Source organism: Camelus ferus, chromosome 34 (genome assembly GCF_009834535.1).
Source record: "Camelus ferus isolate YT-003-E chromosome 34, BCGSAC_Cfer_1.0, whole genome shotgun sequence".
Lineage (NCBI taxonomy): Eukaryota > Metazoa > Chordata > Mammalia > Artiodactyla > Camelidae > Camelus > Camelus ferus.
Genome location: NC_045729.1, coordinates 2,666,460 through 2,691,300, shown reverse-complemented (window position 1 = coordinate 2,691,300; position 24,841 = coordinate 2,666,460). Strand labels below are relative to the sequence as shown.

The 24,841-nt window shown below is 34.7% G+C and overlaps 2 protein-coding genes across 5 annotated transcripts in view; one reads left to right on the top strand and one right to left on the bottom strand.

Annotated features, from left to right (window-relative positions):
• Positions 1–2,588, top strand: part of FAR2 (fatty acyl-CoA reductase 2) — a 123,833-nt gene extending 121,245 nt beyond the window's left edge. For 3 of the 4 annotated variants that reach the window (XM_032473402.1, XM_032473401.1, XM_014567168.2), the window contains exon 12: positions 158–320. In XM_032473402.1, coding sequence (XP_032329293.1) covers positions 158–320 — 163 coding nt within the window. Of the gene's footprint in view, positions 1–157 lie in introns of all 4 variants that reach the window. The other variant, XM_032473403.1, reaches the window with a different exon arrangement.
• Positions 2,589–5,568: 2,980 nt separating this feature from the next.
• Positions 5,569–24,841, bottom strand: part of ERGIC2 (ERGIC and golgi 2) — a 30,980-nt gene continuing 11,707 nt past the window's right edge. Inside the window, exons 6-14 of the mRNA XM_006194067.2 lie at positions 20,598–20,638; positions 17,707–17,808; positions 16,283–16,378; positions 14,363–14,418; positions 13,221–13,319; positions 10,140–10,237; positions 8,400–8,562; positions 7,241–7,323; positions 5,569–7,079 (exon numbers count right to left, since the gene is read on the bottom strand). Coding sequence (XP_006194129.1) covers positions 7,017–7,079; positions 7,241–7,323; positions 8,400–8,562; positions 10,140–10,237; positions 13,221–13,319; positions 14,363–14,418; positions 16,283–16,378; positions 17,707–17,808; positions 20,598–20,638 — 801 coding nt within the window. The 3' untranslated portion in view covers positions 5,569–7,016. The remainder of the gene's footprint in view (positions 7,080–7,240; positions 7,324–8,399; positions 8,563–10,139; positions 10,238–13,220; positions 13,320–14,362; positions 14,419–16,282; positions 16,379–17,706; positions 17,809–20,597; positions 20,639–24,841) is intronic.

Here is a 24,841-nt window from a genome sequence, read left to right as displayed (position 1 = left end):
AAATATTAAAATCAAAAGGCCATCAGGCTGTGCCACATACCCTGCGAGCACTTAACTGTTTGCTGGTCACAGCCAGAAAAAGATACATTTATGCTTCAAATAACATAGTTGCGTGTTTGGTACTATTTTGACTTTGGTTGTACATGTCTGTTCCCAGGCTCCGAAATATTCACTACCTCTTTAATACTGCCCTCTTTCTCATCGCCTGGCGCCTTCTCATTGCAAGATCTCAGGTGGCTCGGAATGTGTGGTTCTTCATCGTGAGCTTCTGTTACAAACTCCTCTCCTACTTTAGGGCATCCAGCAGACTCAAGGTGTAAGAACATTTGGCAACCTCCTTTTATACGGAACCTCACAGATACCTCCAAAACAGCAACTATGATTCTCAAGATTAGGAAGTAACAAATATGCCCAAACTCATTACCTGTCGAATGTGCTGTCACGTATTCATCCTTATTTCTTAACTACATATTTTTATTTCAGTGAGAGAAGGAAAGTCATATCCTAGTCTATAATCATACATGTTTTAGGGGAAAAAATTGTTTCCAGATTGTTTACTAACACTATTCTATGCCCTCGAACATAAAACACCGAAGTTCACCCATCTTCCTATATTTGGCTTTCTTCTCCATGTGAGAAGAAATTTCAGCTCAACAAACATGGCAGAACACATGGTAGAAACTGAAATATGCTCAAGAAAAGCAGTTCTAACCTTGGAACCATTCTAGTGCATCCAGTCTAAAGGTTTAAAATCAAGATAAGTAGAGGATGGAAGATCACAGCAAGCTCACGGATGCTGTAAGAGAAGCAGTTCTCCCCCGAAGTGCCTGCTTCCTTTTTGTGTTTTACCGTGGAGTTCTGGTTGAAGGACAGGGGCATTTGAAAAGCGGGCTCACATTTAGCCTCTCCCTTAGCTATACCCGCCTCCGAGACATAAAAAGAACCAAGAGGTGTCAAGGTGTCAATAATCATGGATCGAGTGAGGGCTCAAGCATATTTCACTGGGACTCAGTTTATTATGCTTTTAAACAAAAACGAATCTCGTAATTTTGACTTTGACAACTATTATTTCTAAGCCTTCTGAATCACCGATTTTCCTGAATCCTCTTAAGAGTTTCCCTCTTGTTCATTAAAGTCTCCAAATCCCTTATACTTAAGCTCATACTGCTCAGGCCTCAGTGAGTGACTCATGCGAGAGCAAGGTCCTGGGCTAGGAGCATATAAAAACCCAGTCTCTTGACCTCTGCCACCGAGGAAAGCAAGATGTCCAATGTATTTTAAGTGCCGGCCTTAGTCTCCCCGCATAGTGGGGAGACCGCTGTTTCACCAGGACTTGCCAGTGTCTCGAGCGCTCCAGCTGCAGGATGCTGCCCGTACGATGCGCCGCAGGAGAGGGCAGACTTCGTTCAGTGACTCTAAGCTTAGAGAGTAGGTGCTGTTTGCTTAAAAATATCTTATGCAAAATGCAAATGAATTAGTAAAAACTATTCTCAAATTCCTATGTTAGTAGCTGTTTAGCCCAATGGTCCTCATATTTGAGAGATCACTGCGTATTGATTTACAGCATTTCATGTTAAAAACATGGAATACGATTCAAATAGAATTATCTGGGGCCTAAGCAACTAAAAGTAATTACTAGAAAACTACACAAGCATAAAACGTTAACAATGGCCGTTACATTTACGCTCACTCTCTGGGATAACTGATTAATGCTGAGAAAGGCACATGAAGGCAGCGGAAGCATGCAGGGCTGCGCGGGCAGCTCTAGCCCAGTGCTGAGATTTTTCTGAATCCCATAGAGGGCGTTTGGGGTTGGGGGGGGGGGGCTCTTCTGGGCAGTGTCTTTCTCGATCTCATCTAAGTTCTGGGAACTCCTTTCCAGGGCAGACAACCTAGCTCTGAAGCAAAGCACCTGGTGGGCTTCAGTTTGAGATGTCTGTGCAACACTTCTGAGTTACATTGATTAAGAGACAAACTGTAGATAGGATAAAAATGAAATCAAGATATACTTCAATGGCATTGGATAAAGCATAATAGTTCTAAGAATTGACTATCTTTTGATTATTGTATGTTTCACCAATTCAATAAATTTCACTGATCAAGGATTCACATTCTGACTTTTGATTAAATGAAAATCTGAATTAAAAAGTGGTTTCCTCTCTTCTAGCATTATCCCTTTAACTGCTGACCACTGCAGCAGATCGCCTTCCTCCCTAGAATATGGTACAATCTAAGGAAACCACCGGACGAATATACACACATTAACACAATGCTTCATTCTTCCTGACACCATTGACAGGCTGAAGCTCGCTCTGCCTGAGCCATTGGAGAAATGACACAAAGTTCTGGTGATGATTAAGCAGTAAAAGTAGGCATCTGCATGAAAGAAAATCCCTAGTTATTTTATATCAAGCCCAATTATCAGTTGAGTGCCTAATATACATAACCCAATGAGAAAGAACCTTCTACTTTTAGGGGGAAGGGGATAGTAAGTACAAAGAAAAGGTGTATTTAAAAAGTTTTGGTAATCCCTATATTTCTCACTGACAAGATAACCTGATACAGTAAAAAAAAAAAAAAAAAAAAAATCACAGAGTTGAAGATAGCCACCACCTGAGGCAATTAATACTAGAAAAAGTTGAGATGGAGAAGCACACAAATCAGAAAAAAATCTTACAATTTTATACTAACCTAACATCATCACCTCCAGTTAACACCTCGTTTAAGTAACTGACTTAGAATCTCAGGGTAAATAGACTGATCTGAGAAGGGACTAATAGTGTGTTATCTCACAGAGACCGTAACAATCAGAGTGGGTCAGCCTAAAGTTTCCAAAAATATCAATCATATTCAAAGTTCACATGAATCATATGCAAATTTCCACAGCTACCTATGTTCTGGGAATTAAGCAGATGCCTACAGTAAAAAGTAATGATGGTTCCATGTGCCCACATAGAGGAATGGGAAAATGCTCGATGCCTGGATTACCTTTTTAAAAATAGAACAAAACCAGAAATTGCTGGTTTTAAGATGTAACTGGCTTGAGAGACAGGAGCGCCCTGTGAGGTGTAGATACAACCACGGCAAAGGACACTTAACTGCAACTCAGTTTTAACAGCTATGAACAGCTCTTCTGACACACAGATAAACAATTTAGGTGTGTCCTACCTTATTTGAATGATCAGTTCCAACTTGAAACTGTAAATGAGTTGGAGAGACGTGAGGTTGGGCAACTTTCGCCAATTCTAGAAAAACACCTTAAAGAAATGAAAGGTATGTATAACACCAGAAATCACCAAACTGATTTGCCTAGCTGCTGGAAAACAAAATAGAATTCACAAAATACTTATTACATGATTACATGCTGTGTTGCTGAGGGGCTGCTTTAGTAGGTAGCTTTTATTAATGCATCCTTTCCCCCACATCTTCTCACTCTGAGTTTTACCTTAAAATTATTACCCAAATAGCAGAAATGAGTTACGATGTTTGCAAGTTTGTTAATCCAATTTCTTTTGATAAACATCCAATACAGCTTGGAGTTGCTAAAACAAAACTACTTAAATGTTTTGCTGATTATAATCTTATATTCAGTTGTTTATACAGGTTTATAAACTTGAGTCAACTGCTCAATTTTCATCACTCATTCATTCTTAACATGAAAAATATAAAATAAACCCAATCTCATAATTAAGCTCCATATGAAGCACATGGAAATGTAACAGTGATTAAGATTGCTGTAGTTTTCCTAAGAGGAAAAAGGAGCCTAAATAGGAGGAACTGAGGCTCATTTGGGGGTACATGACCGTAAAAGGACAAAGAAATTGTTGTATAATTGATTTTATTTAGAGTCCAAATGTTCAAAGTTGAGACACTAAATGAGTCTTTTGTGTTTTTTCTCTTAAAACAAACAAAAAACTACAAGAAAACCAAAAACTTCAAGGCAGTTTGTTTCCAACTGATTTCATCACTAAAATATTTCAAAAGGAGGGTGGAAACTATAATAAAGAAATAGTGCTTGGATATGAATCCAGGCTTCACACCATAAGGTGGTGACAAACGGTGACCTACTGGGTAGGGTGCTAAGGGTAACTCTTTGGCTTGAAGGTCTGCTAGAGCTCCAAACAGAAGCGGGAGAACTTAAGTACTAGGTTAAAGGGTATGATGACATTTTAAAGGTCCTAAGGCTCAGGTTTAAGTAATTTTTAAACAATCAAAAATATGCATCTTGAACTTAAGTTTAAGATTCAAAGTTTTAAATTCTGTAGCAAAGGAACTGCATGTAAATTTACTTTTTCATACATGAATTACTAACCCAAGACATAAAAAAGATAATGCATAATATATCTCTACTTATACCATTAAAAAAATTAGATCTTAGTCATTCCTTTATGAATTCCAAAGTTAAGTTTGTATTCAAGATTGTAAACTTTGCATTATTAAGTTATTTATTATAAAAATTCAGTGCTTTCTATCATAAAATGTATATGAGGGAAGTGTAATATTAATCATCCAAGTTGAGAATTAGAAATAATTTTGTCATTCTAATACTGCGTTAAGCTTTTCCCAAGAGGTAGTATGAAGTGTACAAATGCTGCAGCAGAGAATTATGCACCGAAACATTTCATCTCTTTTATAGGTCAATGTGTGCAAGTGCAATTTTAAAAAACCCAGTTCACATAATTGAGATCTCAACTTCTAAAATATTCAGGCTGGCATATGTACATACAGATATTATGAATGCCTTAACATGAAAAGGATTGAGTAATAAAGTTGGGTGTCCCACTGGAGGCACCCCCCAGGCACAAACCAAGGCTGCACACTAGATAGGTCTGTACAGTGTTCTCTACAAAGGAAAAGAAACACTCAAAAACTCCTAGTAAATCCTAATACACGAGTACACATCATCATCCATCATACAAAGGGCTAGTCAGAATCTCAACGTTCTGATTGCCGAAAATCTGACCCTGACTACTCGAGTAGTTTCAGGCGGAAACCCTTCTTATTTTAAAATGGAAATCAATGGCAAAGTAGGATTTTGCTTCAGAGAAGTTCCTTTTATAATCAGTTTTAATGGGGCAGATTAATTCCATAAAAATTTTAATATATTTGGAAAACATGGAAACAATTAAAAATTACACATAAGTACCAAAATAATTTTTAAATCCTTCTTAAAGATACTTAACTGTTATAACCCTAGTTAAAAAATAAATAATTCTAAATCAACATTGTTTTTCCTATTAAAAAAAACTGAAACTTGATTGAACTTTCTGACAAGCAGATTTACAGAGCCAACATTCAGTCTAAAATAGCTAAAATTCTAATTCTGTCTAGTTAAAATTCCTTTTCCTAGTCTAACTTCATTAAAAATGACATCTGAAGAAAAGAAATCAGAAATACAGAGAAGGCTTATTCATTAGTTGGAATTTTCTAGATTCAAAAATCTTTCAAAGCATGTTAATGGCTGTTAATGATAAACTGTATGTTTTAAACAATGATGTTTCTGTTACTATCTGTGAAATACCATTCTACCTAAGCTTTACTGAAAAATAGTTTTATCGGTATTTCTTCTCTCCATTGCATTGTCTGCCCAGACTATTTTCAAGAAAACATTTTTTTTTAACCTTTTAAAAGAAATCAATTTGAAAAATTCTAACTTGTGAGGTCTTATTCTCTAAAATCCATCATTTTTAATCCAGTCTTTTAGTTTTGGCCTTGTTACTTCCCTGGAATTTTGTTTTCGATTTCCCTGAATGATTTAAGCCATGAGGACTGGTTGATGAATCTTCTACTATCAGTAACTATTACAGAAGGAAGAGTAATGTTGGCACACGTATCCCAAACTTAGTCATAACGGCACCTGGGGGATATACCCCTCTCATTATTTTTAACCTTTTACAGTATGGAAACTTAAAAGCAACCCTTAAATAGTAAGAAAGCTAGACTAACACATTCTAATACAGAATCAACCACATTCAGCACAATCTGAATGCAAATACTTCTTTCATAATACAGTTTTACAGTTTAACGGACATTATTTAATATGATAATCTCAGATCTGACATTATCCTGTTTTAAATATTTGCCTCACGCTTCTATTTAAAGTTACCCCATTGCCCACTCACAACACAAAGTACTTTTCCTCTTAATATTTTACAAATTGATCATTTTCATCATTAGTGGATCTTTTTATCACTCACCCCCTGCTCCCAAAGTTTACCAGTAAGAATCAGATTAAGAAACTTAGCATCTTTCTAAAAAATGTGCTTGCTTCTCCCTGTGTAAGTGCCCACCATACAATCTGTGAATGACACCTGTTTACCTAGTACAGCATCTGCGTATCTGCCCCCCCGTAAGAATCCCCCTTAGTCTTTCACAGTCCTGCCTGGAACAATCAGAAAAGTCAATAGCCAGAGAGTTTCAAGAAAAGCAGTTACCGTCTTAAAACCAAACGATTGGAATAAATGGTCCTGGCATTATGGCTTAACAGTAATATGGCTATAACACAGGGACCCCTCCCTCTTTTCCTTTATTAACAATGTGACTAGTTTTAAAGTCTAGACTAGTTTTCCATATGTTTTACATATTTTTATTCTGACATCGTATCTTTTAAAAACAAAGAGATGCAAACATTTGCACTTATCAATGCCTTTTTCTGCAGATGTGGTTTGACTTCTTTCCTTCAGGCTCTTTGTCTTCAAGAAGCGAGGTCTGATTTCAGCACTGCCCACCTGCTATGACAGTGTCAGACGGGGGCCATCTTCGAAGCAATACTCCAGTTGGGCTTATTCAGTGATTAGATTAGCTGCATAATTTCTTCTAGGACATTTGTAACAGACACAACATATATAGGATTTCAGTTTGGGTTTGTTTTTCTTGTTTTTCTTTTTTTTTTTTCTAGGTGTGATTCCTGTTTCTCAGTCATATTTTTTTTTCTTTGAATATATTGCACAATATTTTATTATTAAAAAAGGTTTCATGTCTCAGGCAAAAAGTTCTTCTCCTTCACTTGGGAGGTGCTAATGTGTATTGTTTTCTAAAAGAGGTAAGTGGTTGTCTGTGTGGCCGTCTTCAAAGGGGACCTAGGGAGGGGAAAAAGACCGAAGCATTAGTTTTACTTACACTATTTCCCCTAGACACAGCACTTTATTTTGGGCAATTTCTTTCTGGGCACCGAGAGCTACTGTTTAGAGTTAAGGATATTATGACTTAGAGATCAGCACATTTATACGATACCACTTACAGAATTGACGGGTTTGTAAGCTCCAAGTCTGAAACGACAGTAAATTATTTCAACTATAAATTTTCCAATTCCATGTAACATGCCTGTAATAAAAAAATAAGTTTAGAGTTTTTAATTAAATTCTGCTTTAATGAAATTACTTCCTAAGTTAATTATTCCTAAATTTGTACGTAAAAATAAAAAACTCAACTAATGATGTTGGAACAGACTGAGGAAACAGAGCAGTTTGCCTTATTCACTTCCACAGTTAAAAACATCACGACAGTTGAATTTTAAAATAGATTTCTTTTCAAAATCACAAGGCCACATCATTCGTGACCTTGACAAAGCAATCTTTACAAAGGTGTTTAATACATCTTATACTCACACAATTTTGAAAAATAAATAATATTAGCACCACAAATTTAAATGACCTTGAACAAAGCAGTGACAAAAACTTTCATAAGAAAAGCTATTCATTGCTTTAAAAAACATAACAAAGTATATAAACTAAGTAGTTCCAAGTAATACTGAATAGGAGTTAGGATAAAGAAGGAACTGTTTTCTTTTTTTATCTATTGCACTTAACTTTCAGATTTTCAAGATTATAATTCTGCAAGTTACCTCTGAGAATCCCATAATCTTAAGGCAAAAAGGCCAAAAATCATAAAAATATTGACTGAAAAATTTGGTTTCACATATTGCATAGTTCAACATACCGTAAGATAAAATTTTACATGCCATACAGTTAAAAATATCTTAAATGAAAAAGAAAACTTACATTTCAAAGTCTACTGTTTCTAGGCATTTTCTCATCTAATCCTACAACATACTTGCAAGTTAGATATTATTATTCCCATTTTTATAGAGAGAAAATAATTTCAGAAAACGTAGGTGACCTACACATGGCTACCACCATGTAACTGCACTTGGGCTCAATTCCAGGATCTCTCTAGCACACTAAGTAATCTCCCTAAATCATGAGTGCAGTGAACTTACTTACATTTAATGCTTCATCAACGTAATTTTTGAGGTTTGGAATTACATCTTAAAGAAAAAATTCTTTAAATATCAAAACACGAGAATGTGTATATTGCTTGCCCCTTTTACGTAAAAGCATCTTGATTTTAGTGCTAGCAACACTTTTAGAAATTAGACCAAAAAAGGAATGAATCCTAACCTGTTGTTGAAAAGATTCCTCCAACAATACCACAGAGTCTTACAAAAAACTGCCAGAATGGCATGTGCTCCTCGGTGACTGTCACCATAAGAGAACTGAGATCATATTTCATAAAAATCCCAGACACTCCATGGCTGCCTGCAGCATGGTTAATGACGCGTTCCTAAAGGCAGACAAAGAGATGGGGAAAGACGGCAGAAAAGAAAAACAGCAGCCCCGTCAGCAGCCCCATACGAAGCCCCACACCTCCTGTGTGAGGGGGTACCCACATCTCCTCAGCAATTGTCCCACTGGACCAGGCTCTCCAGAGATAAGCAAATTATTCTGCACTCATTGTGTGCTTAGCTTTTAAAGCAATCAAAAGAACAGGCTCAATCTCTCCTATTTTCTCTACAAGGTTTCTACTGAGCTCAAGAATTTACAACTATATGGCACATTTTTCATTGACCAAGTAATAAAAACATGTTCCTATTTTGATATACTTTTTGTAATATTTCTTTGCCAAGAATTTACAAAATAATTATATTTACTTCCAGTCATTTAAATGATCAGACTATAAAATAAGTAATTTTACTTTCTGTGTTCATTTTAAACTATATGAGATACCATACAGGAATAAAATAGAATGCATTAATTTGAAAGATATAAATATTTGAGCTACTGGTTCAGTTTTTAAAGGAAATTTTTCTCTTGAAAGGAGTGTAACTAAAATTATAAACCTACCACAGTGTGCACACTGAGTGAGAAAGCACTACTGCGTTCCATCCTGTTTACACTTCAAAAATCAAGTTTGAAACTTCCTAATAAATTTCTATTATAGCTTGAAATAACTATGCTCCCACAGCGCTTTGCTGTGACTTTGATGTCAGGCCCTACCTGGTTTTCCTAAGCGACAACTGAGCTGCAAGCTGCACTTTAAAACAATTTCACGTGGGCATTACAAAATCACTTTGTCTATTAGCACAACAGTGCCTTAATTGCATTGATCAGTGCATTGATCAAGTTTTCCAATAAAGTGACTTCATCTTAAAGTTCTGAATTGTCCAATATCACGTCAAAATTATAAACATATTGTCGCCACCTATATGAGTGGGTGCTGTTTCAGGGATCAGGGTGTCTACATAATGAAAGACTCACAATGACTCACTTTTGGTCCAGGACCAGTGAAGGTCAGCCTCATCCTTGTCATCATCCACTTTACCAACTCCAGTTATGCCCTTTTTTTTTTTTTTAAAGCGAAAGACAACTATTGTAGTTGCCCTATCAGCACAAACACACCCTGCAAAGGTCAAATGCTCTGGTATTATATATTTTTTACATTTACTTTTGTTATTTAAAATATATCCTGGACATAATTTCTCTCTCTTTTTTAAAGTTGCATGCTCCTCCATTGTGTGGATGCACCACTTGGGGTGTTTCTAGTCTTCTGCTATTACAAATAACACAGCGAATAGCCTCCTACACACACCATTTTTCCTTTCCCACGGGATCTTTGGATTCAACTTCCAGAAGTGGGGATTGCTGGGTCAAAAGGTAAATGTATTATCATTTACCCATGGGGATAATATCACCCATCACTGATATTTTATTGGCTTAAAATAAAACAGCAATGCATTTCAAAACTCCACAAATTTTAAATGGGGGAGGGCACTAACTGCAACTCTCCAACCTAATTTTGTAGCAGGACCATAATATAAAATGCTTTTTAAAAACTCATCTCACTGGTTGGATTCAACTTACCCTTTCTGTCACAGAAAACTGGTGGGTGTCTGCTGAAATTTTATATGTATGTAGTCTTGTTGGCACAACTGTAATAAAATACTGGAACATCTGGTTGTCTGGAATAAAAACAAAGTATAGTTTTTTCCATCAATCCAGTAGCAATGAAAGTACTGCCAAATATTATATCCCCCTTCTATTAAATACAACTAATCTGAAACTTAATGCTACTTAGGACTTAATGGCTAACAAAAAAAAATATTGTAAAAGAATCGATGAAAGCAGTATATTCACACTTGGTAAAATAAGTTCTTAGTAAGCATAAACTAGCCACACACACACACACACACACACACACACACACACACACATACGTCTATTAAAAGATGTCAAAAAAGATGAGCTAGTGAATTAGATACCCTCTACAATCCTTTTATCAAATATGGAAAATAAAAGTAGCTTTTCTTTACAGCACAGAAACTAATAAAAATAAAGTTACAGTAGTATAACCACCACAAGACACATTTTCAGTTTCTACTAATATCTTAAATAAATCAAAATTAGGGGGAGGGTACAGCTCAAGTGGTAGAGCACCTGCTTAGCATGCATGAGGTCCTGGGTTCAATCTCCAGTAGTTCCTCTAAAAATAAATAAACCTAGTTACCTCCCCCCACCAAAATAAAATAATTAAATAATACAGTAATAAATAAAACATTAAAAAAGTTTTTTTTAATTGAATTGGCCATTGGATATACAAACCAAAATGTAGCCTTTGGATAAACACAAGGACTCGATACCACAGCAAGAATGTAACTAAAGAAACTATTCAGTGATGGCCTGGGGTTAGTATGAATCAAAAGGATCATAATTATATAGTCACTAGGCATTTCTAGGTTTAATACAAGTTATAAATACCATTATATCATTATTAATTAATTTTAAACAATTCACATAATATAAAACATGTTAATTCTCTAGGGCTATATTCTAGAAAATTTAGAATTAGGTCTATCTACCTATAGTTTCAGCTCGGTAAGTAAATACACTCTCAATACGTTTGACCTGAAAACAGACACAGTTCATATCACGTGGTAATGATTGTCTATGAAAACTTTGTACATGAATAAAATGCATCAGTCTCAAATGTATGGCTTGATACATTCTGACAAATGTTTTTACCCATATGATCACCACCACAATCAAAACATAAAATATTTTCATCATCTCAAAACGTTCCTTTGAACCCTTTTGCAGTAAATGCCCTCAATCTCTGGCCCTAGGATGAGCACTAATCTACCTTGTATTGTTCTAGACCAGTTTTGTCTATAATTTCATATAAATGGAGATGTATAGTATCTACTTTCGTGGGTCTAGCTTCTTTTGCTCAGCATGAATGAATTTTTTCCCCATCAATTCACTTTCTCTGTCTCTTATCTCAGTAATCCAGAACAGGACAGGGAAGGGTAAAACTGAAGACAGGAAGGAGAGGTAAGGGTAATGGTGTCTTCAACACTAATGTTAACTAAGTTTCTAACCAAATAAAGAAAGCCATTCACCGTTTCAACTTCACCATTTCCAATTTTACCTACTGCTTGTACCACTATAACTTTCAAAAACATGAATGTTTTTGGCCAGTTCTTCTATTATTAATTTCAACTTAAATCCTACATATTATCACAGATAATATTAGAGCGAAAGGGTGTCAGTTTTGTCCACCAATAATAAATGGCTTATCGATTGTGAACAGTCCTCAGTTTCATCCTTTGAGTTGTTCTTTGATATAAAGTGAACTGCTCAATGTGTGCTTATTTTTGAGGTGTTTTACAAATAACTTTATTATGCCATAAACAAAAATAGCAAGCTGAAAGCACTAGGAAAAAAGATGTTCAAGTATTAAGTATTTATGAAAAAAAGATGAAACTGAGAGTGGTAAGGCAATAACCAATCCTGTTGTACACACGGGAGAGATAATTAGACCTGAGGGAAAAAATGAAAGACAAAGGAAGTCTTGCCACACGAGGAATGAAGTGCCAATGCAATGCACAGTAACCAACGAGGGTCAAAGAAACGTGACAGGAAAAATTGGAAACCTTTTCAGCTACACCAGAGAACACCTGAAGAGCTGTCTGATCACGTAAAGGCCAGGCAGAGGGGGAAGTGCTGCTGCACGAGATTTTGTTGCAAGACATAAATTGTTCCATAGTTTACAGGTCTGTCCAGATCTGCACAGCATTAAAGATGCCACTGCTAAGTAAGTAATCCCCTCAAAACTCCCACGTCATGGAGGGGTAGTTTCTCAGCTCAACAGATTTGTAATTAATTGTTTTCCTTCTTGAAAAAGAGGCCCAGTAGAACATACATCAGGAAGAAGGGTATACTTGCTCTAAAGCTTTGAATAACCTGCTGACACTCATCTCATGGCATTTTATAAAGTACCTTTAAATGCCTCTTAGTCTTTCTGAACTTAGGAGCAAGTAAACTTAAAGAGTCTTTGGAAAATTATTCTGTTCATACTTAGAACTGCTTTTTTTAAATAAAAATGTATAGTTCATTTCAGCATCTTGAAACAAAGTATTAACCAAAATGCTTTTCAATGAACATCTCATGTACTATTTAATGTATTTTGCTGTAGAAATGATCATATACTTAAAGACAAGATTATACCAAATAAAGCTTGTAACTCTCAGAATGCTTCCACTCACACACTTCCCGATTTGGTGCAGCGCTGAATGTGGAAAAGCAGTCACGCCCTCCTAGAACCTCGGCCTTTCACACATTCAGAGCTCTTACAGCCTATGCCTTTGCCTGCTTACTTCTGACAAATTTCTTATTCTGTTCCATTGTTCATTTTTTCACGTTTATAATTTATCCACTACTAGGGCAAATTCTCTCCACGCACATCTCCACTTAGAGATTCCACCATTTAAACCACTTAAAGATTTATCTGTTTTTCCATTACAAGGTGGTTAGGAAGAGCATTATTTAAAATATATTAATATTAATGTATTATTAATAATTATTAATTATTAATAAATTTCATATTATATTAATATGAAAGCTATAAAGCCTACATGCAAATTCCAATAGTAATCAACTACTTACGATCTAATGCAATTTTTTCAGTTCCATCTAAAGGATTAATAATTCCTGGAACAGGCTCTCCAAAAGACAAATGATCTATTCTGTGAGAAAAGTTGTAAGCTAAGAGGCAAAAAATAAAACCAATTAAGTAGAGAAATTGCATTAGTCAAAACTACAAGTTACAGGTTAGTTCACATTCTTACCTTTCTCAAATGAAAATATCTAAAATCTGCTGGTATAACAATACAGTATTTAAAATCACATTATTTTTGAGAAACATGCCTATAAACATGTCAATTAAATGCATATGGGTATGTAAGTAAAATGCTAATCCCAAATTTCATAATTACATACAAATTAACATCTAAGAAATCCTGATAATATCTAATTTATATATATGTTATATACATTTTTATGTGTTATATAATTATGTAATTTTGTTATAATTACACAAGTTACATAATTTATGTTATATATATTTCTTATATACATATTTCTTATTATTATAAGATATATATATAAAATAAGATATAATACATTTATATCTACATATATAATAAGAAATCCTGATTACATCTAACCCCAATAACCAAAAAAATAAGTCTTTCCTGATCAAAATCATCAAATAGAAACAGGATTGTGCTGTTAGAAGAACTGGGATGATGTCCATGAAACTGATCAGACATATTCTTGATACACACCATTACTAAATGTGACCAAACTTATTTTTTATGGAATTTATTACTTGTTTCTGTTCTCTAAAGCAGACTTTAAAAACTCAGTTTTATGGTGATCATCACACAAAAGTAACCTGAATACTTTATGTATGTGTGTATAAATGTCCACATTTAAATTGATAAACTTCAAACATATACTCTTCATTATCTGTAAAAATTAGCAGAAATGTGTACAAAGTGGAGTACACCAAGGCTCTCCTCTCTAACCTCAGCACTTCTGAGCTGTGACTGAGTAGAAATGCAGGCAGCTTACAGGCAAGAGAAAATGGACTGGAGTCAATAAATCCAACCACTTATTTTCCCCTTTAGATATCTTCTTTCAAAACAGCTCACTCCCAAGCCCTACCTTGCACCCACACTAAAAATTTAAAAATACACTTCTTCAGCAAGGACATATTCATGGAAAAAATTTCAGAAACTGCTTACAGTCATGGTTGACAAGTGCTGCCAAGTGTGCATGACCTCGGGGATGTGGAATTGCCCTGAAAGGAGGAAAAAATGGATTAAACTAAAACATTTAACTATATAACTAATTAAAATCAGAAAGGGAATCTTTTCTAAGTTTTACATAATTTTCTTAATATAAAATAATATAACAACATACTTGGCCTATGATTTAAGTAGGTAAGTCTACTCATCTTGGTAATGCAATAAACTGGAGGTTGGCAAATGTTTTCTGTAAAGAGCCAGACAGTAAATATTTTAGGTTTTGTGGGCCAAGATGCAAAACCGAAGATATTATGTAGTTACATAATAAGAGAGAAAGCAAATTTTCACAAACACATTAATGAAATTCAAAATGTAATAGTAAAACTTGAGTACTTTTTTGAATACAGATATTTTTGCTGGGAGACAGCACTTTGCTAAATTGGAGTTGAGGTGTCCTGTTTTCAAAGTCCCAGAGACGATAAGGATAAGATACAAACCAAATGCTTTTCCATTTGGTCTCTCTTATTGATGGTATGAGTTATCATATAAAGAGATAAGTGCAATTAGGAACAAAGGCCAAAATACAGAAGTTCACACAGTATTTGTCAGTTTCTCTCTTTCAGTTAGTTAGGATATTGTTTGTATCCCAAGGTGCAATAAAATCTTCTAAGTTTCTTTGAGCCAACTATTACTTGCTGACTGATACCAAGAAATTCTAAGGTTCCCATCTACAGGTTCGGGAGGGAGAGAATGGGTCCTGGCAACAATAACAAAGTAACAAAACACAAATGTTAAGAAGAGTAGGACAACAAAGACAAAGCAAATGCTTGAACTGATCGCTGTCAGCACTGACATAATTTTGCACAGAAGCCTAATGCTGTCTCTCTATATTTTTTTAAATCTCCAGCCATTCTCTTTCCTGCTTTATGGCCTTTCCCTCAGCCTGGGTGCCATTCTCCCCCGTATACGAAAATTCCTAATCATCCACTAGTATTCAAAGGTTTTCCTCAATAAAGCCTTCACTGACTTGCAGAGTAGGTCAGGTACCCTGTTACACAGTTTCTTATCAGCCATAGTTTTCCTTTATAGCTTCAACGCAACTGTAATTAAATAATGATGGGTGTAGTTCACTGTTTAAAGTTCAGATTCTCTCATGGAATGTCAGCAAAAACCCTTTCTCTTTCCTTTCTCTTCTTTTCACTGTTTCACCTTTAGTATATAGCATGGTATTTGCACAAAACAAGTACTCAAAGAAAGGCTTTTATAATGAAGGATTGTTCAGCTCTGCAACTCCAGCTGGAAGGAAAGGAGGGAGGGAGAGAAGCAGAGAAAGAGGGAAGAGACAACCGGGGAATCTGTTTATCCATTCAGAAATTCACCAAGGGTTTATGTTATGACAGTTTCTGTGCTGGGTTCTGCTCATGAAGGCAGGCGGTCTGAAATTTTTTCTTAACTTTTAACTTTCTCCCAGACACTAATTTCTAATTACATCAAAATATCTGTCTCCAGTTAGTTAGGGATTACATTTTGATGAGGATCACCAACAGGAAAAATGAAACAGAAGCCTAATACTCCCCAACAAAATGAACACATTAATAAAATGTCTAGATAAGAACATGCCGGCTACTCCAACTTAGCAAGTTGAAGGTTTTAATTCACAGTTACCTACAGCTCATACACTTTAACATACAAAATGTGACATGACTGTTCCTCTTTTGTTTTGAAGTTGTCATTTTTAAAGTTAGCAGTCTTCTCTACCCTGAGGTTGAAGGCTGAAACGTCAATCTAAAGACACCAAGAACACGTTTTAAGCAGCCCTTTGGTGGTGGGTTCTATAACATCTGGTTAGCAAAGAATTTACTTTTCACCAAACTGCCAACCTGTCTAAAGTATTTTCAGTAAGTGAAAAGAACATACTTGCCCACAGTTATGTGAAAATTCCCTGCTACTTTATTGACATATAGGTGACCGTGAATTCTGCACGCATCGGGCGGCTGTGATGAGTCATCTTCCCTGTTACAAGATAACGTCAGGATTACTTACAGCACATTCAATCATCCCCATTTTGTGGTGAGAGAATTTTGCAGACAGGGAAAAAAAATCCCTAAAGATCAATTTTTAGGTAATATTCTAAATGTCAAAAGTAGAATAGCAGTTTTTTGAAGTCTATACATTTATTTTAAAAAAATCTATAAAATAGAAAAAATTAAATAATTATTATATAAATACTATATTTTATTTACACAAATCTAAAATTCTATGGTTCTTCAAATTTAACCAGAGGACTAAGTCTAAGGAGAGAAGAAAAATTAAAAGTAAATAACTATTAGCCCAACAAAGACATACTTCCATCATCTACCTCTGGCACTTTAAGGACAGGAAGGGATGGGAAAAAGAATGAGGTAAGGGAAGGGCATGCCATAATTTCAAATAGACAATGACATTTCCTTCCTAAACAAATGTAAAAATTCTGTGTAGTTTTAAATTTAAGTAATTATTTCCAAGATTATAGCATTTCCAAATATCAGCTCTTCAAATCTATAAAAGAGAAAAAACAGAAATAAAAATATAAAATCCCTAACCAAAGTTTATCACCTTCCTAATGATAAATATAATTAATTTATTCTTTTTTCATCTTTGTTTAAACTGCAGTATAGTTATTGTATAATATTACATACATTACAGGTGTACAATACAGTGATTCACAAGTTTTAAAGACCATAATCAATGTATAGTTATTGTAAAATATTGACTATATTCTCGTGTTGTATAATATATCCTTGTAGCTTTTTAAATTTTTTCAAATTTATTTTATTTTTTTACTTTGTAGCTTATTTAATACCTAATAGTTCATACCTCTTATTCCCTACCTCTATACTGCCCCCACTTCTTAGTTTTGATTTTTTTTTTCTGGCCTGAGGATTTTTTTTTTTTTCAAGTACAGTTGATTTGCGATGTTGCGTTAGTTTCTGGTGTACAGCATAGTGATTCAGTTATATGTATACATATATATATATTCTTTTTCACATTCTTTTTCATTATAGATTGTTATACATTACTGAACACAGTTCCCTGTGCTTAAAACCTAGTATAGTTTTATATGAAGGTACAGCATACACACATAAAAGAGAAAAATTAAGTGAAAATGTAGTAATACGATTTGCGATAATCCAGATTAATATTACAGGCTATAAATTTAAGAGGAAAAAAAGACATCTTCATCATACAGGATGATTACATTTTCTCTAAGAAATGTGAGGTCCAGAGAATTAAACCAATACTAAAATTATGTCAAAGTAAGTTCTTAGTAAATAGTTGCATATTTAAAACACACGTCTCACCTTGGTGGAAGTGCTGTTGACGCACTTTTAAAAGCACTTTTAAATATCACATCTTGAAGTGAATGCTCTTCTTGCAGTCTACTCTGAATCAGCTGAAGCATCCTAAATAGAAAACAAGTAATAGTTTAGAAACAGTGAGACACACAGAGAAAGCCAACACCATTTTAAAAATAACAGTGGGTAGCTGACTTAGCTAAGCCATACATTTATTATTACAGAACTTTATTCCAAAATAAAGTACTAAGTTTTCTTTCATCATTTCCTTGAAAGCAGGAAAAATGAGGCAGTGTGGCTAGAGGTCTAACAGCTAGGCTCCTTAAGCCTGTCTGATTCCACCAGCATTGGACATGCAACCAGGGTTGTCAAGAAGCAGCTTCTGCCCACCTGAGTATCTAGATTCATCATGCATGCATGCAGCAGTTACAAAATTCTTTATTTTTGTCAGACACTGGATAAAGTGTTACAGATACAGAATGAGACAAATAAAGGGCCACATGATACATTTGCTGGACTTAAAGTAGGAGATTACGCACCACCCACTAAGAACACTAGAAAGACAGGCCTATTTAAAACAAGTCATGTGCTCGCTTCAGCAGCTCATATACTAACATAATAAGTCATTTTTATACTGTGAATTTAGTAGAAATAAAAAGCAGTAATCACAAAGGCTTTGTCATGGTTTGAGATTTACTACTACAGGAAAGAGACGAACTGGAATCCTAAATATTTTAAGAAGTAGAACAATTGAAAGAAAATTTAAATATCTTTTAGCAAATTCCATAGGTAAAGAACATTCTGGTCTGCACATTATTCAGGTTGACAGGCCTGAGGCATTTCTAGTCCATTCAAGAATATTTGTTTAAAAGTAGAACATGATAATCTAGGAAGCTTCAAGAAGCCAGATCCCATCTTCAGATTTATATGTACAAAGATTTAAAATCTTTACATCTAATGCTGGCCGAAATCAAAAGCTTCATATTTTCGTGTGTATTTCCAGAGTTCAACTTTCAGTGCTGGGCAGTGGGAGAAGAGGTTGACGACACCAAAGTGTGTGTGTGTGTGTGTGTGTGTAACCTCTGCCTCAAATATACCAATAAATATCCAAGCTTATGTTCCATATATGAAAGTATGTAAAAACCACTATGATGGAAAAATAGCTATCATTTTAATAGTAAAAACACAATCTCCTCTCGCACTTGTTACTCGTCTTGAACACTGACTAACATTCCAGATGAAAGAAGACTTCTCACTTTAATATTTCTGGCTTAAAGTAATGTATTCCATCCCTGGATGGGTGCCCACTAAAGGCTCAGAGACACCTAATATTCAGTTCTTTTGATCAACTACATTTACTTCAGCTTTAATTTTAAAATCTCCCCAAATGATGAAAGTGGAAATTGAAAGAGAAAAGCCTTTGAAATGTACTTATGGACTAGGGAGAAAAAAAAAAAAAAAGGGGAAAAAAATTTTTGTAATAATCTTTAAGTCAGGTAATGTCTATTTAAACATAAGACACAGCCTAGAAACCAAAGAGGAAGAAAACAGTGGGAGTGGGGTAACCATTTATAACAAAGAACTGACTTCTTTAATATACAAAGGATTCTTTAAAGTTATTAAGAAAAAACCCAACCACCAAGCAAAACAGGCACGCAGCATGAGCAAGCACCTTCACACACGAAAATACAAACAGAAAAAAAAAAATCTGCAGATACTCAATTGATTCGTAAAGAATGCTAACTAAAACAAGTGCAAATTAAATTGGCAAAAATAAAAAAAAAGTCTGGTTATACCTATTATTGGTGAGGCTGTATAGAAACAAGTATTCTCATATAGTTTTGGAGTATAAATGAAACTATTTTGGGAAGATATTTCACATTACCTATCAAAACAATTTTTCCAGTTTTCCTGAGATATAATTGGCATATAACATTGTACAAGGTTAAGGTATAGAACATATGATTTGATTGATGTATATAGTGTGCAATGATTGCCACAGTAAGTTCAGTTAACAACCACCGCCTCACAGTTAGACTTTTTTTCCTTGTGATGAGGACTTATCAAAATATTAAATATCCTCTAAAAGAGAAATTCCATTTCTAGAAACCATATATATATATATATATATATATATATACACACACACACACACACACACACACATACACACACACACACATATACATTCACACAAGTACATAAGGAATATATATATATTCACATAAGGAATTAGGTTCAAGAATTTTCACTGAGATTGTTTTTCATATTAGAATCCTACCAGCAATCTAAATGCCCACTGAGAAGGATCAATTAACCACATTATAGTTTCCCATAAAGTGCAGCACCATATGTACTTAAGAGGAAAAATTTCAAAATATAAGGTTAGGTTGGAACAAGCAAGTTATAAAACAAACGTATGGGATGATCCCCCCTGTATTAGGAAAAAAACAATACTGGCTAATACGGAAACCTACTGAAGATTATATATGAACAGAACACCTCTGGAAGGCTACACAAGAAATTTAACTCTGGTTATTACCACTAGTCAGTGGCACTAGGTTTAGAGAATGATGAGGAAGCTTTTACTTTTATTTTATATCTTTATATTCAAATTTGGTCATATGTTGCTTTTAAACTTTTTAAATAGTAATACAATTTTAAATGAAAACTAAAATGTATGTGATTTAAAGTACATTAGAGAAAAGATTATAGGACTTCCCTAAGATCTGATAAAATTTTTGAAAATGTAAAAATTATACACTATATTCTGCTGATACTTCATCCAAAGAAATGCCTGGAGAAATATGTCAATCTATGAAGGATTCACACTAGACAGAATTGACAAAGTGTGATCTAGATTTCATGCGGACTACAATACTTTGTTTACTCATTACCTTTGCCATTCTTTTTGCTGTGGTGAAAGATCAAATATTGCCTGAAATAAAGAAAAACATAATCACTAGCACTGTCAATTTCTTTTGGCTTTTATATCATCATTTTTAAAAATTTTCTTTGAGCAAGGAACAAATTTACAGTGCCATTAGAAACAAGCATTCAAAATTCACATTTCACCTTCCATAAGTCAAACTAAAAATTTAAATGAATGATATTTTTACTCAAAAGTAATATAAAAAAATTTTACTAATTGCAAATATTTTCCTGTTACCATTATCTACATTTATAGGGATAGACACAATGCAATCTAGTATACGTGCAAAATGGCATTTAAATGATGCCAGCACGAAACTAAATATTTATTTAAAAAAGAAATGAAAAGACATACGGCATAATATTCAAGCATCCAAAGCCCATATTCTTACCTGGAAAATATCATGATAAAACCAACAATGTTTGAAATAAGCTAAACAATGTCACTGTAATACCCAAATGTATTATTCAAGAAAAAAATTATTCAAAAGAATTTACCTAGGCACTATGTTCATCAACCTGCTTTACAGAATCAGAGGGAAGTACACAAGCTTCCCACGGCTTGTGGCAATATCCACAATTTAATTTTGTAGCAAAAAGTCCACTTTGACTTTTAAAAAGGCAATTCATAACAAAGCATATTGATTCTACTGTTTACCTTACCCCTATTATTAATGATGCCTCCATAACCATGCTGTAACCCACCACTGTCCCTGCAAATCCTTGCTCTTTAACCCCTCATTTCATCAAATGGTTCTACCTCTGTGTCTTTTTATTCCTTCCTTTCCTGTAATGGTGCCCCTAATGTCTGTCTAAACTCTGTGCAGCATTTGCTCCAGGGTAAATTGCTCCCATCTTTCTGATTACAATGAAATTACTCTGATTACTCGTCCTGCTGAATTTGTCTATATCATGCTTCCCAACTTTTTTCACATCACAGAACACAAAGAAAGTGCTAATGTCTATAAAACACACCATGCCAAACAGATGGGGCAAGTGCAACTGCTCCCCAGTTACCTTTTGAATAAAACTGTTGACAGTAGGGACTACATGATTCTTCCTTTGATTTCCTGAAACTACTTGATACAGCGCTTACCAGAGGGTGAAGGAACCACTGGTGGCTTACTTTGTGCGAGGTACTATGCCACTTAATCCATTCTCTCACTTAACCTTCATAACGACTTTGTGAGTTTGTCATTATTCTTTACTTTTTGTATATAAGGAAGGATTGCTAAAGGTTAAAAGTTTTTTTCAAAATCGCTGATAGTAAGGGTCAATATATAAAACCAGCTCTGTCAGAGTCCTCACTTTCCCATCCTTAAAAGTAGTTCTTTTCTTTAAATAAAGAAATAATAATGAAATATAATAGCAAATTGTAAAATAGTAAATATCATAGCATACCGTGTGAGCATGGTTTGGGAACTAGTAAAGTTATTATAGTTATGTTTTTAATATTCAGACTGCATATTAAAATAATAAGTTAAAAATTCAAATAATTTTACATTAATAATAATTCTGATATTTGAATGTAAATTAGGACAAGGAAATGAATATTTACCAAAAACATTAAACATTAAAAAATTACTGACAAAAAGTATCAGATATTTTTAAGTTCCAAACTTTCTAAGACATGACTTTTAGTTATACGACAGTTAAATTAAAATAAAACTGCCCTTTTCCACAAATGATTGAAACAGATGGCAGCAACTGTTTACAATGGAATAACCAACGATCTTGTCACAATTACATAATTCTAACATTCATCAGTGCCTAATACCTGCAAGGCATTACGCTTTACATTTCCTGACCTATAAAGAAGAAAAAACAAATCTAATGCTTCTCAGGATCTTAAAAATCTAGCTAGAGAGACAAGCTATCCAGAAAAAATACATATTAAAAAAAAATCAGAGACTTAATAAATATGAAGAAAAGCAAGTGAGAGTGACAGACATCCAGAATATGGACAGAATGCTTGATAAACAGCATAAGTAACTTTTACAGGATAAGTTCAAGATGATTATCTCCTCTATTTCTCACAATGTCCAAAGAAACAGAAAAACGAGGACACAAACTGTATCATGATTTTAAATCATTTTCAATTAGCATCCACATGCTGGAAATTTTCAAGAACTTGTGCAAGACAGCATACAAGGGAGACTAAATTGAGAGGAGCCCAGCACAGCTTATATCATGGAACAGAAAAGTCCACGTAAGGAGCAAGTAAATCCCCGATTCAGAGTAACAGAGGAAACAGGTGATAAATGAGAACAGGACCCTCAAGGAAGAGTCTCCACCCTAAGAACACTTTCAGGAGTTCACTCAAGCGCCAGAGGCCACATCCCTCGGGGCGTTCCACAGCAGTGTCATTCCCAGCTTATATGTAGCCTGGACTAAATTCTAAATTAAGCAAAAATACTGCCACAACTGGCTGCTAATAAGAACAGCCACACCGGCTAAAGAAGAAAGGAATTACCCTGGCTAAATTTAACCTGTCAAAACAAATGCAGAAAAGGAAATTTGGGGTGCACTGGTGAACCACTCTGCCATCCTGAACCTAATGGGACTTCCTCCTTTCTTTTCAAAAGTATCTGAAGCTCTAATTTTACTTAGAAGAAACATAGTATATCTAAACAATATATCTTTCTTAGGTCTGAAAAAAAAAAAAGAAAGAAGGGAGGAGGAGGCTGGGAACTGACATAACTCAACAGTCCATTTCAAGTCTCGATCACTTAATTGGCCATTTATTTCCCCGTCCTAAAGATGAACAAGAAAATACTATTAACAAAATGAAAAGACAACCTACAGAAAGGGAGAAAATATTTCCAAGTGATCTGACTGACAAGGGATGAATTTCCAAAATATACAAACATCTCATACAACTCAATATTAAAAAAAAAAAAAAAAAAAACACAAGCAACCCAGTCAAAATGGGCAGAAGCCCTAAACAGACATCTCTCCAAAGAAGACATCCGGATGGTCAACAGGCACATGAAAAGATGCTCAACATCGCAAATTGTTAGAGAAATGCAAATCAAAACTACAATGAGGTATCACCTCACACCAGTCAGAATGGCCATCACTCAAAAGTCCACAAACGATAAAAAGCTGGAGAGGGTGTGGAGAAAAAGGAACCCTCCTACACTGTTGGTGGGAATGTAAATTGGTGCAGCCACTATGGAAGACAGTATGGAGGTTCCTTAAAAAACTGAAAATAAACTTACCATATGATCTGGCAACCCCACTCCTGGGCATATTTTGAGAGAGAAACGTAATTTGAAAAGAAACATGTACCCCAGTGTTCACAGCAGCACTATTTACAATAGTCAAGATATGAAAACAGCCTAATTGTCCGACAGATGACTGGACAAAGAAGATGTGGTGTGTCTATATACACATACACAGAATGGACTACTACTCAGCCATACACAAGAATAAAATAAAATAACGCCATTTGCAGCAACATGGATGGACCTGGAGATCATCATTCTAAGTGAAGTGAGCCAGAAAAAGAAAGAAATGTGCCATATGATATCACTTATATGTGGAATCTAAAAAAAAAAAAAAAAAAAAGACACAAATGAAATTGTTTACATAATGAAACAGATTCACAGACATAGAGAACAAACTGATGGTTAGCAGGGAGTAAATGGGGGGCGAGGGAAGGGATAAATTGGGAGTTCAAAAATTGCACCTCTTGGGGAGTGATGGAAATGTTAGGTACCTTGATTGTGGTGGTGGTTTCACAGGTGTGTACATCTATCAAAATCCATCAAATTGTACATCTGAAATATGTGTAGTTTACAGAAATCATACCACAATAAAGTTGTTTAAAAAATTTTTTTAAGAAAATAAATAGATGATAAAAAGATTCACTAATTTGAAAAAAGTGGTCAATCTAAGGTATGAAGGCTAACTTTATGATACCATTCCTAAAAATAAGAAGAAAAGTGAAGTTTTTTTACTTCTCAATGAGATTTAGTATCATGAAGACAGCAAAAAATGAGCGATCTGCAGTATATTAGAAATGGAAAATATAATCACTGAATTTTAAAGCATAATGAAGGCATTGAAAAAGAAAAGATTGATCCTGCTGGGTCAATGTAATTTCCCAGAACTCAGAGGAGAAGCTCAAAATGTGCATCTAATGCAAGAATTGATAAAGACATTAAGAACCACTCCATGAATCATGATAAGCCACTATCATGATAAA